The 21440-nt window shown below is 49.1% G+C and overlaps 1 protein-coding gene across 2 annotated transcripts in view; it reads right to left on the minus strand.

Moving 5' to 3' along the window:
* The window catches only part of Stk35 (serine/threonine kinase 35), a 41548-nt gene that overhangs the window by 6116 nt on the left and 13992 nt on the right, over window positions 1–21440 (minus strand). For both annotated transcript variants that reach the window (XR_003585280.3, XM_027954359.3), the window contains exon 3: window positions 19869–20618. Coding sequence is in view for 1 of the 2 variants with exons in the window: in XM_027954359.3 (XP_027810160.1) it covers window positions 19906–20618 (713 nt within the window). In the remaining variant the exon portion in view is untranslated. The remainder of the gene's footprint in view (window positions 1–19868; window positions 20619–21440) is intronic.

A 21440-nucleotide genomic window follows, 5' to 3' on the forward strand; every position in this document is an offset into this window, starting at 1 on the left:
CAGAGGGATAGGCCTGTTCCCTCCCTTGACACAGGATGCCCTGTGCTGCCTGAAACTGTCAGCAAGAAGGGCCATCACCAGATGTGGGCCTTTGATTTGAGACCAGAACCATGAGCCCAAATAAATCTCTTTTCTTTAGAACTTACCCAGTCTGTAGTAATGGGTCATTAGCAAGAGAAAAGAGACTAATGCACTATGACTAAACAGACCCCACCCCCAGCACCAGCTGACAGCAGGAAAACCTGGCAAGAACTACACTGAGACTTTCTCCCCAGCCTCCGATTTCCAATGTGAAACACACATCACAGTCTCACTTTGGACTGTTCACAGTCTCTTGTCTGGGCTCCTCCACACAGTGGGCAGTGGAGAATTCTCCACACCTGTCATGTGAGAGGTTAGATGGATAATTTCTGCTCCACTGCCCCAGAAAGGGGTGACCCAGCATCTGCTTTGGACTGGGGTGGCCGAGATGCACTGGGAAAGTGTGAAATCTGGAAAGAAAACAGACTCCTCAGGGCCAGCCCCCCACTCTGCTGCTCCTGCTCCCCTGCAGCTAATTACTGTCAACAAGAGCCCACTTGTGGGTCTTGATCCCAGCTTTCCACGGCGGAAGATGAACCCTCCTAACCATGCACCCCCTGCTCAGCAGCACCTCCAGTCCCAGCTCCCTGCTGCGCTCTCCGCAACTGAGGCAGGGGGGCCAGAAGATGGGGACACCCTCGCCAACCAGGCATGAGGACCTGTGAGAAGTCCTCACAATTTCATGAGAAGCTCACGAAATTGTACAGTCACCTGTGATCTGCTAAGATACTCTTTGGGATCTTTCAACCTCCCTTTCCCCTCCCCAGGTGAGACCTGAGCTGAGGACAGCGTCCTCTAAGGAAGGTACTGTCAGCAGAAAGGTGGCACATGACAGCTGGAAAGCAGTGCTGGTGAGGCAGCGGGGAGACTCAGAGGCCAGAGGCCGCTTTACACAACAAGCCAGTGGGACAGAGTGGCTGCACATGGCTGGGCCCACCACACAGCACCCCGCAAGAGTGCCTGATGTGGCAGCTGGTAATGCGGCTGTGATCACAGGTCCCTAGCTGGGAAGCCAGGTTGACACTTCCCAAGGCTCTGCCCTCCTGTCAGGAGGCCCCCTGGACAGCCTAGGTCTGGGTCTGCCTCTCCCCTGTGGAAAGGACTTTGGCTTTCGCTTGTGTGTCCCATCAAAGAGGACACACCTTTCCCAGGGAGTGTGGGGCATGGAAGGTGGGATGGCCCTTTCCATAGCCTGAGGGAAGGTGTGAGTCACATGATGCTGGGTTAAAGCAGTGGCCCTCCTGGGCACCTCTGGCACCACTCACAGGTCACCCTTCATCCTGGCAGATGCCACATCTCACCTCCTTGGCTGCCCCAGACACAGCCTGACAGGCTGCCAGCCTCAACCAGAGCTTGGTTTGTCCCACCCAGTGGAGCTCCTGCTGCTGACCTAGAGCCCCCTCCAGGTACACGAAGCCCACCTGCTAAGCACAGTTCAAAATGGTGATGTGACAAGTCTGTGAGTGACATCTATACTTTACTTTGCGATTACTGTGAGATGAATTTGGCCAGTCTGACCAAAGGAACAGGCCCAAAAATATGGAACAACACGGCCCACATCCCAGAGCGGTCGAGCAGTAGGCCCAGCACTTAATCAGAACTTCTGCAGCTCTGTGGCCCAAAGCCTTCCCACCAGGACCAGCCTAGCCATGTGCTTTGAGCAGCAGTCACCGGCTCTAACAGTTTGCAGCTGAGATCTCTTAGCGCAGAAGGTAATCTGGAAGGTTTGTGGGCAGATCCTCATCCTTCTTATTTCAGCCTTTTGACTAAGGTCCCAACACATCCTGCCTTCTTATTTATCTAAAAATACCATGCAACAAACATTTATTGAGCATTTAATATGCGCCTGCAAATTCCGAGTACTTTACAGGTAACAACTTAGCAAGGCAAACCTAAACCCTCCTACACTGCTTTCTGATCACTGTGTCCCAAAAGGGACCAAGAGGTTACTTCTCCTGCCTCATTTCACCCCAGCAACCCTATGAGGCGGGAGCTGTTGTCACCCCAGTCTTAAAAGAGCTGAAGAAACTGAAGTTCAGAGAAAGGCTGCAGTTAATAAAGGTGGTAGAGACAGGGTTTCAACTCGGGTTGGTCTCACTCCAAAGCCTCTGCTTTTAATGTGTGACTCTAACAGAAAATCCCTTCCTAGAGAGACAAGAGCGTGAGTGGAGTTTAAAACCCATTTAATCCCTGCATTTATAAATAGAATTACTTAGAAAAGGGCTCTTGGAAGGCTTGATTAGGTGCCTCTGTACAGGTCTGGTGCCCAGGGCACGAGGGGGGATGTGCTGCCAACCAGACAGTGAGAAGTTTTCCAGCAAGTTCTCTGCCAGCTAAGCAGCTGTCTGGTTTGCCTAAGGAGTCTGGGGGCCAAAAGGCTTTCATTAAGGCCATTAACAGCTTGGAGCACAGAAGCTGGGAGGAACTCAGGCAAGCGGTGACACGAAGATGAGGACAGAAGGGGCTCATGTCCTTCTCCTGCCCCTATTGCTCAACCTGCAGGCACAGTGCATCCTGGTGAATCAAGGATCATTCCCTCCTCTCAGAATATGGCCTTCCTGCTTTGTTGATGTTGAAGTGCCATTTCTTTGAACAGATGAAGATGAAAGGTAAGTAGAAGTGATTCAAAAAACTGATTCCCTTTCCCCATCCTGGTTCTAAATCATGCTGCCTTATGAAATGTGTTAAGTCTGGTAACCACAGGATTTAAAAATCTCTGGAAGCCTATAATCCCAGAGACTCAAGAGGTTGAGGCAGGAGGATGGCAGGTTTGCCAACTTAGTGAAACCATGTCTCAAATAAGAGCTGGGGATGGGCCTGGGGATGTGGCTCAAGAGGTAGCGCGCTCGCCTGGCATGCGTGCGGCCCGGGTTCGATCCTCAGCACCACATACAAACAAAGATGTTGTGTCCGCCGAGAACTAAAAAAATAAAAATATTAAAAAAAAAAAAAAAAGAGCTGGGGATGTCCCAGTGGTAAGGTGCCCTGGGTTCAGCCCCCAGTATAGGGTGTGTGGGTGGAAGGCTTTCCAGGGCTCTATCAGGGAAGGAGCACAGGTTTCATGGCGGGCACTTGAGGGTTCAAGTCCAAGCCTTGCCACTCACTAGCCACTTCCATGATCCAAGCTTCCTTTCCCTACTAGAGAACGCAAATGGTGCTACTTGTCCTTTGGGGTCTGCTGCAAGAAGTGAGGAGTCAAGGCACCTGGCAGAGTGGCTCTCAAACGACCTTGCCTCCATCTGTGCTGATGGTCATTTTGGTTCTTAGGATGCCACAGACTGGACTACCTACAACTTAATATCGAGTCCAGGCTTAATTCAGGATATTTCTGTCCTATGTTCTCACCACGGAGATGAGAATAAAGAAGTGGAGGTGGTGGGGAGAGCAGCCCTCTGATCCCCGCTCGGAAGGATGTGGACCTAGGCCACACATTGTCATAATGGGTCCAGGGACAGCAGGTGGGAGGAGAAGTATTCTCGGCATCCTCTGCCAGAAAGCTGAAATACAACCTGGCTGTTTATCAGGACCTATTTGCTGAAAGTGTTAGAAGACTAGCCCCCCTGCCCCCACAAGCTTCAGAGTGGCACGGAGCACCACGGAGCACCACGGAATTCTACCTGCTGGTCAGACAGGGACCTCGAGCATCTGTGATACCCCTGCAAGCCCAGATTCTTTCTACTCTACACATTTCCTTTTATCTATATAAAAAATTTCATTTCTATAGCCCAGTGTGGTGGCGCACACCTGCAATCCTTGCAGCTTGGGAGGCTGAGGCAGGAGGATTGTGAGTTCAAATCCAGCCTCAGCAACTCAGTGAGACTCCACTTCTAAATAAAATATAGACACCCCATGAGGCTTTATAAATTGTGCCTTCTTTGTTTAGACAAAAGTTCACATTAAGAATTATCCCCATTTTGCAGATGAGTAAGCTGAGGCTTGTGTTATTAATTCTCAGCATATCATGATGTGAAGCAAACAGGCATCTGAGGTGAACAGAGGGAAGATAATCAGTCAGGGTCCCAGATGAACTCCAACTGAATCATACTTCAGTTGGTTAGTACACCAAAGCATCTGGCTTCTCCTACTCAGACATCAACACACAAGCCCTAAGGGTTCAGTGGGCCCAGCACCCCTGTCTCTTCCAATCAGTCGGAGTGGAGCTTCCTGCCATGCCCTGGAGCTAGCAACTGTGGTGCTTCAAGTAGGGCAAGACCCGGGATGACTGTGCTGCACGCAGCCCTCAGCATAGCACACGTGTGTCCTGTGGTCAGGGTCTGAAGACCAAGGGTAGACAGTGAGTGCCATTCTCAGTCTTAAGGACTACTTCTAAGGGGCAAGGTGTAACAGAAAAGGGGAATAAGACTCCAGTAAGTATAAGATCACACATGGCAGCAGCTTCACAGGAGTCCGTGACAACCTGGAAGACCAAGGCAGATATCCAGGAGCGTGTCCCACACGTGGGGGGAGGATCACTTGGTATAATTTACCGAATGGCAAAGAGTTGTTCTGTCCAGGGCGTGGGCCCTGCAGTAGGAAGATCCAAAAGCTCTCTCCCCATGACCAGCTCCGACCTCCACCTAGTCAAGGCCTTCAAGTCTCGGGTGTGAAGACCAGTAATAGCAAATTAATAGGCAGTGTGGCAAAGAGCACTTAATAAGTTATGATGATCACTTTAAACTATATCTAATAAGCACCAAAGGAAAATCCACAAAATCCTCACAAATAATCATTTGTGCAGACAAAAATCCTAGACGGATGACCTGGTCTCATGTCCGTTTTCTCTTCAGGTGAGAGCATCCTTTCTGCGTTGATCTGGTCACTTCCCCCTCACCCTTCCTCGTCCCTCCACATACCTCTTCTCTGTTCTCTAGAGATCAGGCATGTACACCTGCGACCCCACTCACCATGTGTGTACTCTGATCTTACCATCCCCTTAAATGACAAGCTTTCTTAAGGATGGACAGTCTGCTGCTTCTCCCAGGCCTCTCAGGTTACCAAGCAGTGTTAGGTGTTTAGAGGGAGCCCAGATACTGAGTGAGTGATAGAATAGAAACGGCCAGAATACAAAATTAATTTATGAGCTTCACAGGATCATTCATTCAATGAGACCATTTCAACAAGAATATGGTTAAAAATTCCTGCTCTGGTGGAGTTCCCACTTCATTACCAAGTGCTCTGCACACACTCCCACTGAACATCCAAGCAGCAGGTGCAGGGAGGCATACTCACCCTCACCTCAGAAGGCTGGGCCACCTCTCCATGCACAGGTAGCTGGTAGGGGACAGAGCCAGGATTGGGTCTGACCCTGAAGGCCATGCTATTTCTCACCATGCTGCTGTGCTCTCACACCTTGGGATGGTGGGAGACATGGGCTGCTGGGGATCACAGGAGCCTACTGTTTGGATTCCAGCTCTCCAATCCCCTTCCCACCAGCTTTCAAAGGAGGCCTTCCCTCAAGGGAGAAGAAGATCTAACCATCTGCAAATACAGTTTATGCGGAGCAGGCCCTTGAAATTCAGGTGTGAATAGATGGCCTCTAACCATGTCCCCTAAGTCAGCCACAGGGACTTAGTTCATGAAAGCAAGTTAGGACTGGAGACGGGGGTTGGCTCTATGGAGCCTCTGAGAGGCAGACTGTAACAGCCCAGGCACGACCTGAGTCTTGGGCTCCTAAGTAGCAACATATTTAAAGATACTAAGGTAACAAGCAAGAAAATGATGAAGGCCCGATGGCCAGGGGACCTGGCTTCCAACCTCGGCTTGCTCTGCTTCTCTGGAAACTTCATTTCTTCAGGTGTCCAATGAAGGACTTGGGACCAGTCAGGGATGTGGCAGAGGTTCTACAACTCTCTAAAGAATCATGAAATGTCACCATTCATTTTTCTGGTAAAATATCCCGCTATTCAGATTCAGAGATGGGTCCATGAAACAGGAAGCAGGAGAACCTCTGTAGGCTGCTGTTCTAGGAGGCAAAACTAACCAGGACACAGCCCGTGGGTGTGACGAGGGCTCCCCACGGCTCCAGGCCAATGAGCATTTAGCAGGAGGCAGCGAGGCAGTGAGGTCCCTCTCCCAGAGGTCTCAAGCAACCTACGTGTCATCCCCACTTAAAAGGGATGGACGCCATGGAGAGAAGGTGGCTCTGTGCCCCATCAGTTGTCCACCTACAGCAAGGACACACTCTCCGGCAGCAGGACTGGTAGGCCCAACGCACAGCAGGGCGGGGCTGAGGGGCTCCAGCAGGCCCGAGAGCCAGGACAGGGCGCTGCAGACGTCTGCTTTAACTCAGTGGGCGAGGAAGTTCAGTCTGGGGATTGAACAGGTCTATACCAACTGACCGTGAGTGGTTACTGTGGAAGCTCTCAGGCAAGGAGACTTAGTCACATCATTAGACCATGTCATCACCACCGCTGATATCATGACTTCAAGTCTGATTCCCCGGAGCGTACTGTCAGAAATGCTGGTATTACCAAGTTCACCAAATGCACAAGAGTCATCACTGGGCAAGACGAAGATTCCAGATTTGGAGGTGTCCGTGGTAATAGCAGTAGCACCAGTCATCCCTTCTGGGTCTGAGAACCCAGACCCACCGAAACCTGGTCTTTCTGGCCTTGAGAAACCAGAGGCACTAAGGCACTGGGGCCCAGGTTTCCCTTAAGCACCTCAGCTGGTAAACAGGTCCTGGGTGGAACTCAAGACCAGCAGAGAACTTTTTGTCCCTAGAAGCAGCCCTGGTAATTGGCAGTTAGTGATGTGGATACCCTAATGATTCCCCTCCTCAACTTATTAAGTGGGGGGTTGAAATAAAAACTGTGACGGTCTCCCCGGGTCCCCATGGAGCTGGGTTCAGCTGCGGTGGCCTTGATTAGCAGAGAAAGGGCCCTAGGGAAGGCAGGGATCCTGGGAGCTACCCTAAGGGCCCATGCCATGAGGAAGATGCCTAAGTCCCCGTTATTAGCTAGAGGAGAGGTCACTTTTCCATATGGGGACAGGACAATTTGTGGTTATAAAAGGAAAAATTCAAACAAGGTTGTGACCACAGAGTGGTCCAGACAAGAGGAGACCATATGGACTTCTGGTTACAGCAATAAGCCGAAGCCCAGCAAGCCACGGGGAACTCAGCAGGCACGTGCTAAGGGGTTTGGGGCTCTCCTGGGGAAAAAAGGGTACCACAAATTGTTAGGGAGAAGAAACAAAGCGAAAACACTTGATTAGCTTAAGAGGATTTGGCAAAAAACAAAATAGCAAGGTGAGGCTGCCGCATGGAGCCACCGTTACCAAGTTTCTGTGTGTGAGCTGGAGCCGGAGACAAAATACACAGTGCGCACAGCCCGCACTTCTGACAGGGAATGGTGGCCCTGAGAAGACAGATGTCTTGCCCGACTAACCCAGCCAGTAAGGGGCAGAGCGGCTGTGTAAACCTAGGCTTGCGGTCCATCAGGTTCAACAGCAAGTCCCCTACACCCTGATACCACCATGGGAACATGGTGCTCAGATCATCCTATCCAGTTGAAGTTGAAGGAAGAACTTTAAGTTCTGCAAGGTGGCTGTGCAGTCTCACACCTTCTGGAGATGTGTTCTGCCAGGTGTGATCTCCCCTCTGTTACTCATTCACCGTCCTAAAATACAGCCCTGCACAACCCACCCTGGGATCCACTCTCCAACATTCCCACTGCTCTGCCTGCACCCGCACCACTTCCTTGCTAGCCTCCCATGCCTGTTCTCCTTTCTTCAAGGTCACCTACAGTGAAACATCTCAGCCCACACGTCGTCCTCACTTGCAAGCATGCCCTCCTCCTGGCTCCTAGTGGTCCTGAGAGACAGTGCTGGCCAGATAGTCTCTCTTTGGAAGCTCAATGGAAAAGAGCCTGGGCTTGACCTCTATCCCCTGAGCTGACCCTCAATGGCCATGTAGCACTTCCTCTCCCTGGAACGGGAGTATGGGGGCTGAGACACCCGGGACACAGGTGAGGGTTTAACAAGATAAGCAGAGCAGAGGTCTGAACAATAGCACATGCTCAGCAAGTTAAGGTTGTCGTGCCCTCACCCCTCCTCTCATGCCTCACGATGACTGCAGTCTGCGCAGGTCTTGTGCAGAAACAGGAACAGTGGACGCAGGACCACCAGTAAGCACCAAGGGCTCAGTATTCATTTGAAAACACCCAGGGGTTCCTGGGTTCCATGGAATGGAACTGGAGTGGAAGAAGAGCTGAAGGAGTGACCTTGGAACACCTTCCCCACCAGCTAGATGTCACTTAAGGTTACAGGGCCACCCTTCAGCCCTAGAATTGCACTTAGCATCCTGAAGGCAGCTACCCAGAGACCTTCCCCCTCCACCTCCCCCCTTGCACTCCTTTCCTTAACCCAAAATAGAAAGTATTTCCCAAATGCAAATTAAAGTAACTCTCAAAATCAATTTTACAGCTAGCAATCATGGTCCTGCTGTTATATAACTATTCAAAAACTAAAGAGAGCCAGACGCTGGCTCCCGTGGCAGAACTACCAGGCTTTCGCTGGGACAAGACCCTGCTCAGGTTTTGGGGCTCTAAAAAATCAAAACAATACAAAACCAAAATGCCATGTTCTTGATTCTTGATCACAGCAGAGTGCATATGCAAATAAAAACACAGAGCCAGACAGTCACCTTCACTTGGATTACAAGTGAAAGAACAAAACACTACACGTAGCCACCAAATAAAGGCCGGGAAGGAAGCCTCGGGGTCCCGGAGGCCACATCATGCTGAGAAGGTGCCCTCCATTCAGCACCAAATTCGAGATTCAACCACCCTCTGAGACCCTGCTGATCACACCCCAGCACAGACACCTGCAGGAGCAAGGAGGACTTCATTGGTGTCCTGTGCTATCACCCTCCATACTCCCCAAATACCTCTTCTGCAGTGGTCAGGAGCTCTTATAGTTCTGTCCCCACAGCCAGTGAGAGCCAGAGACCACAGTAATCTTTGAGCTACCCTACCCATCCCTCACTTGGTGAGTCTGACAGTCCCTTAGGAACCCCCCAGACACACTTTGACCTCACTGCCCTCTGCCATCACTACCTGGCCTCCCTCCAGCTCTACACACCGCACAGCAGCCAGGGATGTCCTCCACCCACATGTCTGCGGTGCAAACTGCTGCTCAATCACTTACAGTGACCTCAAAGCTTGGCCTATCAGGCTCCTGTGTTCCTCTCCCTCTGCTTAGCAGAGGTGTCATCCTCCGGTCTGCTTCATTGGCACCATCTCAAAGAAACTTTCTTTGGGCTAGTCCCCTATTTTTGCTATTTCCTTCATCCATTCCCAAGCAGTACTCCTTTAGGACATTTCTCTCCAACTAAGGAGACTATGTGCCTCCAGAGTGGGGACCATGTCTGTTTTCCTCACCAATGCATTACGAGCACCTACCATAGTGCATGGTATGTAGCAATCAATAAAGAATGAATGGGGCCGGGGGCGCGTGCCTATAATCCTGGCGGCTTGGAAAGCTGAGGAAGGAGGAGAGCAAGTTCAAAGCCAGTTTTTGCCTCAGCAAAAGCGAGGTGCTGTGCAACTAAGAGAGACCCTGTCTCTAAATAAAAATACAAAATAGGGCTGGGGATGTGGCTCAGTGGTTGAGTGCCTCAGTTCCCCAGAGTTCAATCCCTGGTCCCCCCCCCCGCCCCCCAAAAAGAACAGAATAATGGACCCTCTCTGGTGTTTTTCCTTTTATTAGCAAGGGGAACAGGGGAGGCAATGAACGAGCACACATTTCGAGATGCTACGTCTGTCTCCACTTCCAGCTGGGACAAGAACTGGCATCACAGGACAGGATTCAGCATCCGTCATGTGCCTGGGATTCCTCTGCTCCACATTGGGGTGCCATTTAATCCTCATGCTAGCAACAGCTTGGTGGGTCAGAAACTTTGGTTTACAAATGAGGCCTCCAAAGCCCTCGAGATTGCCTAGGGTTTAAGTGGACAGAGGTCAGGGACAACCTTATCTCCTCAACCCAAGCCTGATGTGGCAGGTGCTCAATTCGTGAATCAAGCCAGGATTCAAAGCCATGTCTAATCCTAGGTCCTACCTGTGCATCGCATCAGTGCTTCACCATTCCATGTGTTCCTTTCCCTAGGGGTGATTCCCTTCCTCTCAGCAGACTCCCAGAGATCCTCTTATTATCCTGCTGGTACTTGCCCTTTGATCACCTTAAGAGGTTCCTCATTACCATGGCTTGGAAGTTCACTTTCCCAGAGCTGGGGAAGCCCATGGAGAAATTATTTCTTCCTCCTCCTCCTCCCAAGAGGAGGCCACAGGGCCTTGCCTCAGCCTAAAGGCAAATTCACAGAGAGGGGGCTGGCAGGGTGGGTAGGCATGCTGAACAAAAGAAAACTGTCCCAGGTCCTAGAATCATGAACACCCCTGAACGAGGAACATGCCAGAGCTGGAGGAAGAAGGTTAAGAGTGGTCCTTGTTAGCCTGGTTCTCTCAATTAGGAAACCAAGATCAGAGAGTAGGAGTGACCACGCCAGAGTCACAGGGCTAGGTAACTAGAGACCAACATACAAAACTACAGAAGTCAGGGTCAGAACTTTGCAGCCCTCTTAGGCCTAGCTCCAGGCTTTTCAAAGCAAAAGGTGAGAGCAAGGGTCTGCACCACAAGAGGTGGCCCACTGCCTTTGCTATTTTGCAGAGGCATTGATCCCACTGTGCAAGCATCACCAATGCCTGAAGGGCTAGACACGGGCCCCTCCCCAGATGGGCTGCATGAAACAGGTCTTTGAACAAGTTTCCAGGTGATACTGCTGGTCTGTGGACGAGAGTTTGAGAACCACTGGTATGGCGTTTTCTGTAGACACTGTTGGGGAGTGGAATCAAGTGAGAAGTATGAAATGGCTTGAAGCTGTCCAAATAATGGGGCAGAATCTCAACCTATTCAATAGAAAACCCCTTATTTAGGACACCCGGGGTTCCTGGCACCAGCGAATCAGAAGCAATCCTTCCAACCTCAGCTCCGTTTCACCCAGGGTCAAGGCTGCACAAGACTCCGATTTAGTCTGCCTAGGGCATCAACTTCATTCTAGGAGATGGGAAACTGGATTCTAGCAACAGCTGTGGCACTGCTACAGGATACACTCAAGAGGAGGCAGGAGCTGAGTACTCCCTGAAGCCTTTCTGTGCCACGCCAAGCTGGTGCCCAGGCCCTTAGATGCTCCAGGTAGAGAAGGGAGGAGGACCTCTGGATTGTATCTGTGGTGAAATCTGGATTTCAGTTTAGGCACTTGGCTTCAGCCCCAGAACAAGTTTTATTAAAGGTAAAAGTCACCCTGCTGTTTGTTTGGGGTGTGGTAGACTCAAACGTACTTCTGCTACCCCATGCAAACCAAAGGTTCCCTTCAAATATTCACCAGATCCAAGCAGGCAATCTGGTTACTAACAACAAATGACTCTTTACTTGTGACTTCCAGTTCTGGTACAAGGGGCTGGGCTGTGCTGGTAATGCCCATGCAGTCTGCCAAAATCTGACAGCACTAATACTCCTACCCCATGCCTCAGATTTGCCCCAGACTTCAGTGTTCTAGAAGGGCATGTCTTAGGCATGTCTGAAAACAAGAAGGGAGGGGGAGGGTGTTGTATGTAGTTGTCAAGGGTGTCCCTTTCCCAAGGATGGAAGGAGATGCAGAATGAGTCAGCTGGCTTGCATCGACTTGGTCATTCTCCCATTAAGAAGAGATCATCAATGTTAAAATCCAACATGATACACCAAAGCTGGTATAGCACCAAGCCTCTGAATTCTGAAAACAACTGCTCTGGCCGCATGGTGAGACCAGTTGTTGCAGACTGGGAAAATAGGAGCATTTCCATCTTCCTCATTGTACACTATGGGGTGCCCGGGTGGCTCTAATCCATTCCTCCCAAGTCCCCAGACATCACTTTCTTTAACAAAGAAACAAAATACCGAATGCTTTCTGACCTGTGTATGATGCAGGCTGAGTTATAGCTTTCCCCTGGCACCTCTCACTGAAAGTGAAATTCCTTTAAAGTTGAGAAATTCATTGCAGTATTTTATGGTATTGATTTATTTTAAACTTGGTTGGCAGTTTTAAGGCCTGCCATACCTCTGAGCCCCAGAAATGCTGGAGCAGGTCTCCATTTCCTCTGATTTCATAATACCAGAGGACTCACTAGTGGAAATGAAAACAGGGGCTAGGAGCTTGTGTTCTGCCCTAGTTTAGGGAGACAGAAACCTGGACATTCTTCCCCAAGCCTGGGCCCACAGCCCATCTCTACACTCAGAACAGCCACCTCTTCCTGCAGCCGAACAAAGCCACAGGATGCACCCTGAAACATGACCTCCTCACATCTCACCTGGCAATTCCAAGGCACCAGCAAGCCTCCTTCAGAATCCAGCCCTAAATCCTACCTCCTCCAAAGGCTTCCCTCTGTTGACCTGGCCCCAGAATTTTTCACCCTGGGGCTGCAGGCAGGCCCATCTATCACAGCAGCAAGCTGATGTCCTCCCTTGTTTTAGTCAAGATTCAATGAGGGGGCTGAAGGTCTGTCAGCGAGAAACACAGCAACTCCTGCCACCTTGCTTTGGTTCCCCATCAACCTTAAAAGCTCTTCCTTGAGCAGGACGTGGTGGCACATGGCTATAACCCCAGCAGCTCTGGGGGCTGAGGCAGGATAGCAAGTTCAAAGCCAGCCTCAGTAAGGCCCTGTCTCAAAATAAAAAAAATATAAAGTGCTGGTGATGTGGTTAAGTTCCTCTGGGGTCAATTCTCCGATACTAAAACCTCTTCCTTGGAAAAGGCTTCTGCCTGAGGACCAGAGACAACTAGGATGGCTTCTGCTCATGAGCCCCTTCCTCATGACTGAGTGGCAGGAGGTCCTATACTGTCATCGTTCCCTGAATGCCTCATGCTTTCCTCCAGAGCTGGGAGTGTGCTTTGGTACCTATTGGTCATTTTTGACCTCTGTCTGCCTGTGTGGTTTCTCCCTTCTCTGCTGCCGGAACCTTGGCTGTGTGGGTGCCTCACTGTCCCAGCTCTGCATCCCCCGCCAATGTCTGGGGCTTCATTTGCAGGCTCACCTCCCCTGAAGGAATGGCTGGTGGTCTTGCAGTGTGCCTGGCTATCATCAGCTGTCAGACTATAGAGGACACCCACAGCAGCCTGTGCACTAGGCCTACAGGGCTGTCAGTGGGTTCACCATCTGCCTCTGTACAAACCCATCACAAGTGCTCTCCAAGAGACTGCTGGAGGCAAAAAGGAAGAATGGAATCTCTAGTCAGATATACCTAGCATCAAATCCTGACTCTCGAAACCCTAAGAAAGTGACTCTTGGCTTCCATATCTGCAGAATGAGAGCAAATAACAGAACAGTTAGGCAGATGGTAGGCGATAACAAGAGTACAGTGCTGAGTTTAACGAGTGCGGTAGATTTTAAAAAAAAAAAAAAAATCAGGGCTACTGCCCCCACGAGTCAAGGGACCCTTGAAGCAGGCTTTGGTAACCAGAAGTGATTATTGTCAGTGGGGAGTGTCTCTGGGTCCCTGGGGTGAGAGGAAGTGGGAGATGAAGGCGCCCTGAACCTCCAGGCAACTCTGCTCATAGTTGGATGATTCCATGCCCTCTGCCTTGCCCACAGGGATGCAGTCTCGGCGGTGTGGAGCCAAGGATGCCAGGGAGAGAGAGAATGTGAGCAGCATCTGGGCTTTGCTGTCAACAGCCCAGGGGCAGGCCTGTCCCCTCCCAGATGCTTTCATGTCCTGCAGAGCTTCAAGGGACAGATGATCCCCAGGGGCCAGCAGCCCCATTACATAACTGACAGCTCAGCTTCTTCCTGTTGATGCAGCAGCAACCATCAAGAGACAGCATCAGCAGCCCCGGGAGAGCTGCCTGGGCCTACGGACACACCAGCCCTCCCACCTGGAGAGCGAGACTCCAAACACTACTAGACACAACCCCAGGGATCCGTCTCTGTAAAACACCAGTAAAAACAAGACCCCAAGGGACCAGCCTTCACCAAGGTCTTCACAGTTGCAGGATGAGCTTCAACTTCCTGGGAGAAGAGAAAACCAAACACTGTCTTGGCTCAGTCCCTCTCCCCTGGCACAGCTGTGTGAAGTGCTAGTGAGACAGGGTCAGGTAAAGCTGTGACCTCCACTGTAGAGACAGGGCCTCAAAAGAGATCAGGGAATAAAGGCTCAGAAGTTCTATATAGGCCTGGATCAGAGAACTGATAATCAACAGATATGTAACCCCCTGACCTCCAAAGGATCTCTCTACTTTAAATAAAGCCACTGTTCTTAAGGGTCTAATAATCTACTTTAGGGCACAGGGTGGCATGTCCCTCCTGCCACCCTTCCCCCCAGGCAATTCAAGACTAAGCTGGGATTAGCTTCTGGGGCCTACACTCACTGACCGAGGCTCCTTGTAGCTACACCTTTCCTGGAAGCTTGCTGGCTGATGCGTTCCTTCAGGCTACCTGGTGGCTTAGCAACAGATTGAACCTTCTAAGTAGAAGAAACTACCTCCTGCAGGAAACCTACTAAGTGCCAGTGCCTCACATCTCTGTCACTCATCTCAGAATATCCGGAGCTGGGTGTGCAGGGAATTCAGTCTAGTTGATGCTCAACTCTTTATGAATTCAATCACGAAACATTTAAAATTTATACATGATTTAGGAATTCAATGAGGGACTCAAATTCAGCCAAGGACTCAGACTTGGGTTCCAGTCTAGGCTTTGCCTCTTCGTAGTTATGTGACCTATGACAAGATATTATGCTCGATTTCTTCCTGTAATGCTAGACAAATACCAAGATCACACATGAAGCAAAGAATATTTTCTATGACCCCTCAGGTCACATGAACATCTGATTTCCTTCGGCAGCTCTTAGCTGCCTACTCCAAATAGACGTCATTGAGGGCTTGGATTCAAAAGGCCTTAGTAACGGGAGGTTTGTATACTGGACAGCAGACTTGGCCATGAACGCAGTGTCCCTCATCCCACAACATCCTCCCTAGTAACATGCGGGCGGTGGCACCTGGAAGATCAGTTTGGCTGGCTTCCGGATTGGGGTAAGGCTTGTGGCTGGCTGGTGAGATCCATTAGGAATTATTAAATGTCATCCAAAAGGGAGAGATAGGACCTATCATTACATAGTAGTTAAAAATAGATACAATATTTTGGAACAAGTAATTGGACAAGGTGGCCCTGAATACAGCTTTGTCCTAAAAGAAAAGTAATCCCCAGAAGCAAGGCTACTAAACATCAGGGCCTTCAGAGGGGAATGGAGTGTTTCCACCTCAGGCCACAGTGCTTATCCAGAAACCTACTGCATAGCACTTAACCTACACGTTTTATAGACAATTCTGTCACAACTCTTGTGACTCCAACAATCTCCATAAGATAAACATGACCAATTCTATTTTAGGGATGATAAAACCAAGACCCAGAGAGGTAAAAGAACTTGCCTGAGGCTACACAGTCAGTAAACCACAGAAATAGGACTCAATCCTATACTGTCCCAAGTCAACCCAATCCTTTCAAGGAAAACGCAAGTTTTCAATCCTTTTTGTGAAAAGCTATAATCATTTATCCATGACTAAAATGTCACTCTGAAATCTGCAATCTTAGGCTGCTGAGGTGTTCTTCATGTCAATACTGGGGTCAAGTGTCCTTAATATATGCAGCTAGTTTGAACTGTGACAAGTCCAACAGGAAAGTTGGCTAGGAAATCAGGACAGACAAGTTCTGTCCCTTCTTTGGGGACCTTGCATAGTCTCCTTATTTCTAGTTTTCTAGCTACCACCCACCTCCTGGCTCCTATTCATAGCAAAATTCCTCAGAAAAAGCCATCTTTATTAATGGTTCTCTGGTTTGTCTGTGCAGCTGAGCCTTTAAAAATGATAACAGGACATTTCTGGCTTTGTTCACTTGGTCTCCTAGGTGTACAATGAGGTTGTCCAGAAGTTGCATGAGAAGCAATATGTCACACTACAATTATATTGTAGAAGCCAATGTGAATCTAGTTTTTTTTTTTGTATGTGTGTGTGTGTGGTGCTGCGGATTGAACCCAGGGCCCTGTGCTTGCAAGGCAGGTGGCACTCTACCAACTGAGCTCATATCCCCAGCCCTCCAGCTGACTACTAAGGCAGACATTAAAGAGAATTGCGAACACACAAAAGTATCTTACTACTTACTAAATGTTTCTGAAAATGTTTTTCATAAAATATTAGCTATGATGTTATTTATTCATTCAAGGGTGACATTTAATAACATTTCTCAGTCTTAATTTTTAACAAATATCCACTCGTAATTCCAAACAAAAGTTCCCTGGAGCCTACTCCCTAAACTTTGAGAGTAACTGATCAATTTTCTATCTCCAAACCCTCTCATGCCTGCTCAAATGTACTCTAGTTAGGGGTCAGAATTATTCCACCAAAACTGACCAAGATCACCAATGGCTTCCTGTTTGCCATTGGTTTTAACCAATGGCCACTATTTAGAGTAGTCCTCTGGACTCCTCTCCCGAACTCCAGAGTTGGCCAACTCCCTACTCTATGTCAGTACTTGAATTCTAAAATGGTGTGCCAAGCTGCGGAGGACTAAACCCAACTTTCTCCATCCAAACCCATTTCCCCAATGTCTCCCCAATTCCCTTGATGGCAACTCTATCCTTCTAACTACTTAGGCCTAAACCTTGGAGCCATCCTTAATTCCTTCTCTCAGACCTCATATCCAATCACAGGAAATCTTGTTAGTTCTGACTTCAAAATAGACCCCAAATCCAATCATCCCCTCCTGGCCTCCACTGTTGCAGGCTGTCATCATCTCTTACCTGGACTGCAGGGGACTCTCCTTTCATCCTCTCACTTGCTCCCCCCATGGCTTATTTTTAGCACAGCGAAATACTCTTTTTCAAAAGATGAGGCATCATACAGCAACACACCCCAACAGCTTTCCATTTCACCCACACCAAAAGCAAAAATGTCTATCATGGCCTTCAAGGCCTCCGCTGTTTGACTCCTAGCTACCTCTGCATCTTCTTTTCCAATCCTTGCTTCTTGGCTACCATCTGGCTGCCAGGTCTTTATACTGGCTGTAGTCTTTCTGTCTGGGATGCTCAAGAAATCCAATTCCCTCCTTCAACTCCCAACCTTTGCTCAAAGGTCACTGTCTCAAGGAGACTCACCTTGACATTCCACCCACCTCCCAACATTCTCTTTCCCTCCTCCACTGGTGCCTTCTTCAGATGACCTGTATTTACTGCATGTTTTCTCAGCAAAATATAAACTCAACTGTAAAAATGTATTCTGTACACCAAAGTACTGTCTGTGCTTGAAATGATATCTGGCGATAGTTTCCTAATAAATACACAGAGTGAATAAAATCAGTTTTTCAGGTGGGGCCCTGAATTCAATGTTTTCAGCTCAAGCCTGATTCTCTAACCAGCCAGATCCAGTTCATCTATGGGTCAACGAATGGGAAGCTTCTAGCACCATAGTTCAGCTCTAGTCACACAGACTTAGGCGTAGCCCACAGTTCTAAGTGCCCAGCTAGCAAAGGGAAAGTCAGGCCAGTGAAACTGGCACCACCAGTATAGTACTAATTAGCTGTGAGAACCTCAAAGTGGGGCTGGGGATGGCTCAAGTGGTAGCGCGCTCGCCTGGCATGTGCGGGGAGCTGGGGTTCGATCCTCAGCACCACATAAAAATAAAGATGTTATGTCCACCGAAAACTTTAAAAAAAAAAAAAAAGAACCTCAAAATGAACTGACCAAATGGCTGGCCTGGGATACTCACCTGTAAACAAGTTCTGAACCTTTTCCCCTCTTCTCAAGGTTACCTTTCTTTCTTGATGAGGAAATCACTCCTAAATAGGAGCGAAAACTTTGCCTTTGCCCTGTAAAGCAGCTTGAGTCCCAAGTGTGGATAACCAAAGGGGAACACTGATCTCAATTAGCTGTGACAACCTCACAATCCTAACCCAAATTTAGGTCCCACTTCCAGTGACAGTGTTCCTCCTATACAAGGGCAAACTAAGAATTCTAAGAGGGCTTTCAAAAGCAGAAAAAAAAACCGAGATGGACCTGGGAAGTGACAGCATGAAATGCAGTTCAAACACTGGCTGGCAAGCCCCCGGTCTCCAATATAGCATGACCATGGGCCTCACTTCGGGAATGCAACCCTCTCACTCGATGAGCCACAGACAAATTAGCCTGGCACTCTGAGGATGGAAGCATTAAACCTAGGTACTTGCTCAGAAATATATTCACTGATGTTAACCAGTTCCTTTTAGTTCAAACCAATTCCACCTAGAAATCAGGTGGAAGAGGACAGGAAAGAAGAGAGTAGGACTGACTCGGCTGATGGAGGCCTGGGCTGAGTGGTTCGGAGGCTCCTTCCTTGTGACCCACTGGGACTAGCACTAGCCCCCATCACCTCATCGCCAAGCTCGTCCGGGACAGCTTATTTCCACACTGACTTTAAAGGGGGAGAAAGTGGGGCTGCTCGAGTAGCACGTCCCTGCTGTAAACTTAGTAGGATCTTAGATAACCACTTAACCCCTTGCACGGTTGTCAAAGTGAAGTGAAATGGCACATGAATATGTCCCCCTCATAGAGGTCAATTTCTGATCTACTTCCCCTGCCAGCTCCTCAAGACTCTAGTCTGGGCACACAACTTTGGACTTTCTACCTGTTAACCTCCGTCACAGGTTCCCTCTCCTGGCAGGTCCCTGTTCTTCCTCACTAACCAAAATTATTCTTGTCTCTCTCATGTGCCAGGATCTCTCTGGCACCAGGTCCTTTGCAGAAACTGATCCTTCCACCTGGGATCCTCCCTGCTACCCCCGATTCCCTATTCTTGCCTCTTAGAGGTCAACTGCCCTTAATGCTTCCTGCATTCACTACCAACAACTATGACAAATACTGATCAATGCTTTGCTCCTTACTTAAAGTTGTATGAAGGTAGGAAAGTTTGATTTTGCTTATCATGTTACTCCAGAGCCAGCACAGCATCAACAAATGAACCCACAGTAATTCTGCTGAACAAGAAAGGGACTTCCAGCAGGGTGAACGCCTATAATCCCAGTGATTAGGAGAAGCCAGGAGGATCTCGAGTTCAAAGCCAGACTCAGCAAATAAGCAGGGTTCTAAGCAACTCAGTGAGACCCTGTCTCTAAATAAAAACGGCTGGGGATGTGGCTCAGTGTAGGGAGACCCTGGGCTCAGTCCCTGGTATGAAAATAAAGAGACTATTCATTACTATGTTCTTTACAGTGTCTAAAATGGAGACACTATTTTTTATCTAAAGTCGGAGAATGGTTAAATTATGGTCTATATAATGTACTGTCATAAGATCACTGAAAACCACATATTTCAAGTATGATGATGAGATGCTCAGACCAGCATGGAGTGCAAAGAGCAGAAGATCAATTAGTCTTCACTGGTTAGAAGACCAGTGAGAAGAGCAGTTAGGTAACCTGTGACCACAATCAGATCTAAACACTGGAGAACTGGATGTGTGAACTGGAGGGTTAGGATTAGGCCATGCTTATTTCCTGAAGTATTATAGCTCTTTTGCATTTATTACTTGATGGGGTGTTCCTGAAGAACATATAAAATTCAACCCCACAACGTCCTCAAGAGACTTCCCTATGCTTCCCAATTCGTCTCCAACAATCCTACCTATCTCTTCATCAAGACTTGCGGGGAGATAACAAGCCCTTACTTCTCACCAACCCTTCATTTCTCCCCCCAATTCTCCAGAGCCCACCCAGGGCCCAGGATGACAAGAGAGCACTCACCTAGTTTAAAAACACCCAAGATGTTCAGCCCTGAATTTTAAGCAGCACATGTGACCTGGTCCATTCTGGTTTCAAGTTCAAAGGCATCAGGCCGGTCCTGTGGGTTAGCAGCTAACATATCTTTCAAGAGCTGCTTGATCCCCTCAGACATGGAAGTCCTACGTTTCTGGGGGATGTGCAACTCCATCTTTGGGTTTTCTAGCAGCGCCTCACCGACAGGGACGATCTCAGTGCCCTGTTTAATGTAGGTCCCCAGGAGCTCCTTCTTGGTCTCAGAGTCAATGAAAGTGATTCTTTCTATCATTGCCCAGATGATAATGCCTAGGGCAAAGATGTCCGCCTTGGCCGTGTAGTGTCCCTCCCAGACTTCAGGGGCCATGTAGAAGTCTGAGCCACAGGCTGAGGACAGCCAGTATTTATTCACATTCACATTTTTGTTGTCTTGATTGCCCTCTTTGCCTCGAGGTGCCAGCCCAGCACAGACCTTGCTCAGTCCAAAGTCCGCCACCTTGAGGATGGGGGTGCCAGAGCGCTCTGTGATGAGGATGTTGTCTGGTTTTAGGTCCCTGTGCACGATGTGGTTTTTGTGCAGGAAGGCAATGGCGCTCGTGAGCTGTAGCATGAAGCTTTTGTTGGTGGCTGGGTCCGGCCTCCGAGACAGAACGTATTGATTCAGGTCTCCACCTTCACAGAACTCCATGACAAACCAGAGATAGCAGGGCTCCTCGGCACAGCCCAAGATCCTCTCTCCTAAACCAAAGGACAGGAAAGAGTGTGAGATGGACATGTTCACATCACTTTGGAACCAAAGAATGCACTACGTTAAAGTTAAGAGACAGTGTGACAAATAGCTCCTCCAATTCTCCAACTGTTGGCACCAAGCCAACTCTAGACATTGAGGAGTGTTTCTACCCACACAGGGCAAGTCTAGGGATGGCACAGGGAGCAGGGACAGGTGTCAAGCACCTGGGGTGTGGAGGCCTGGGTAGGAGCTCAGTCAGGTTCACTGCTACATGGTTGACTGGGAAGCCATTTTTTCCTTCACTCTTTCTGAACAGGGAGCATCATGCATTCATACCTCCCAGGGCTGCTGGGAAGAGGAGACAAGGTAAAGCACTGGAGCAGGCTACAGAGCGTTCATTCCCTGCTTCTATCATCACTGTTACTCCACACCAGGCAAATGCCCCTCCCTTCTTTGTGTGAGGACTCTATTGTTGTAGGGAGAATGGCACAATATTTCAGAAGCCCCTTCCAGCCCAGCAGTGTCTTCTGCTAGCCCCGTACACCTAGTACAAATCAGGAAGGCAACACGTGCCTGGCTCTTCAAAGCTGAGTTTCAAGGAGGCAGGTACCCAGGACAGCAACCACTGGAAGCTGTGAGTCAGCAGAAGGTCAACCCCATCAACAATGGAGAGAGGGCAGGCCTTGCCAGAGGTGAAGGAGTCAGAAGGGACAGGACCCCAATTACCCTTTAAAGGTCAGACAGTGGATCAGAAGAGGAAGTAAGAAGGTAACTATGCTGAGAGGGCACAGACAATGGACACAGAAATGAACCACAGGAGGGGGGTAAAC

Source organism: Marmota flaviventris, chromosome 2, assembly GCF_047511675.1.
Source record: "Marmota flaviventris isolate mMarFla1 chromosome 2, mMarFla1.hap1, whole genome shotgun sequence".
NCBI classification, from domain to species: domain Eukaryota; kingdom Metazoa; phylum Chordata; class Mammalia; order Rodentia; family Sciuridae; genus Marmota; species Marmota flaviventris.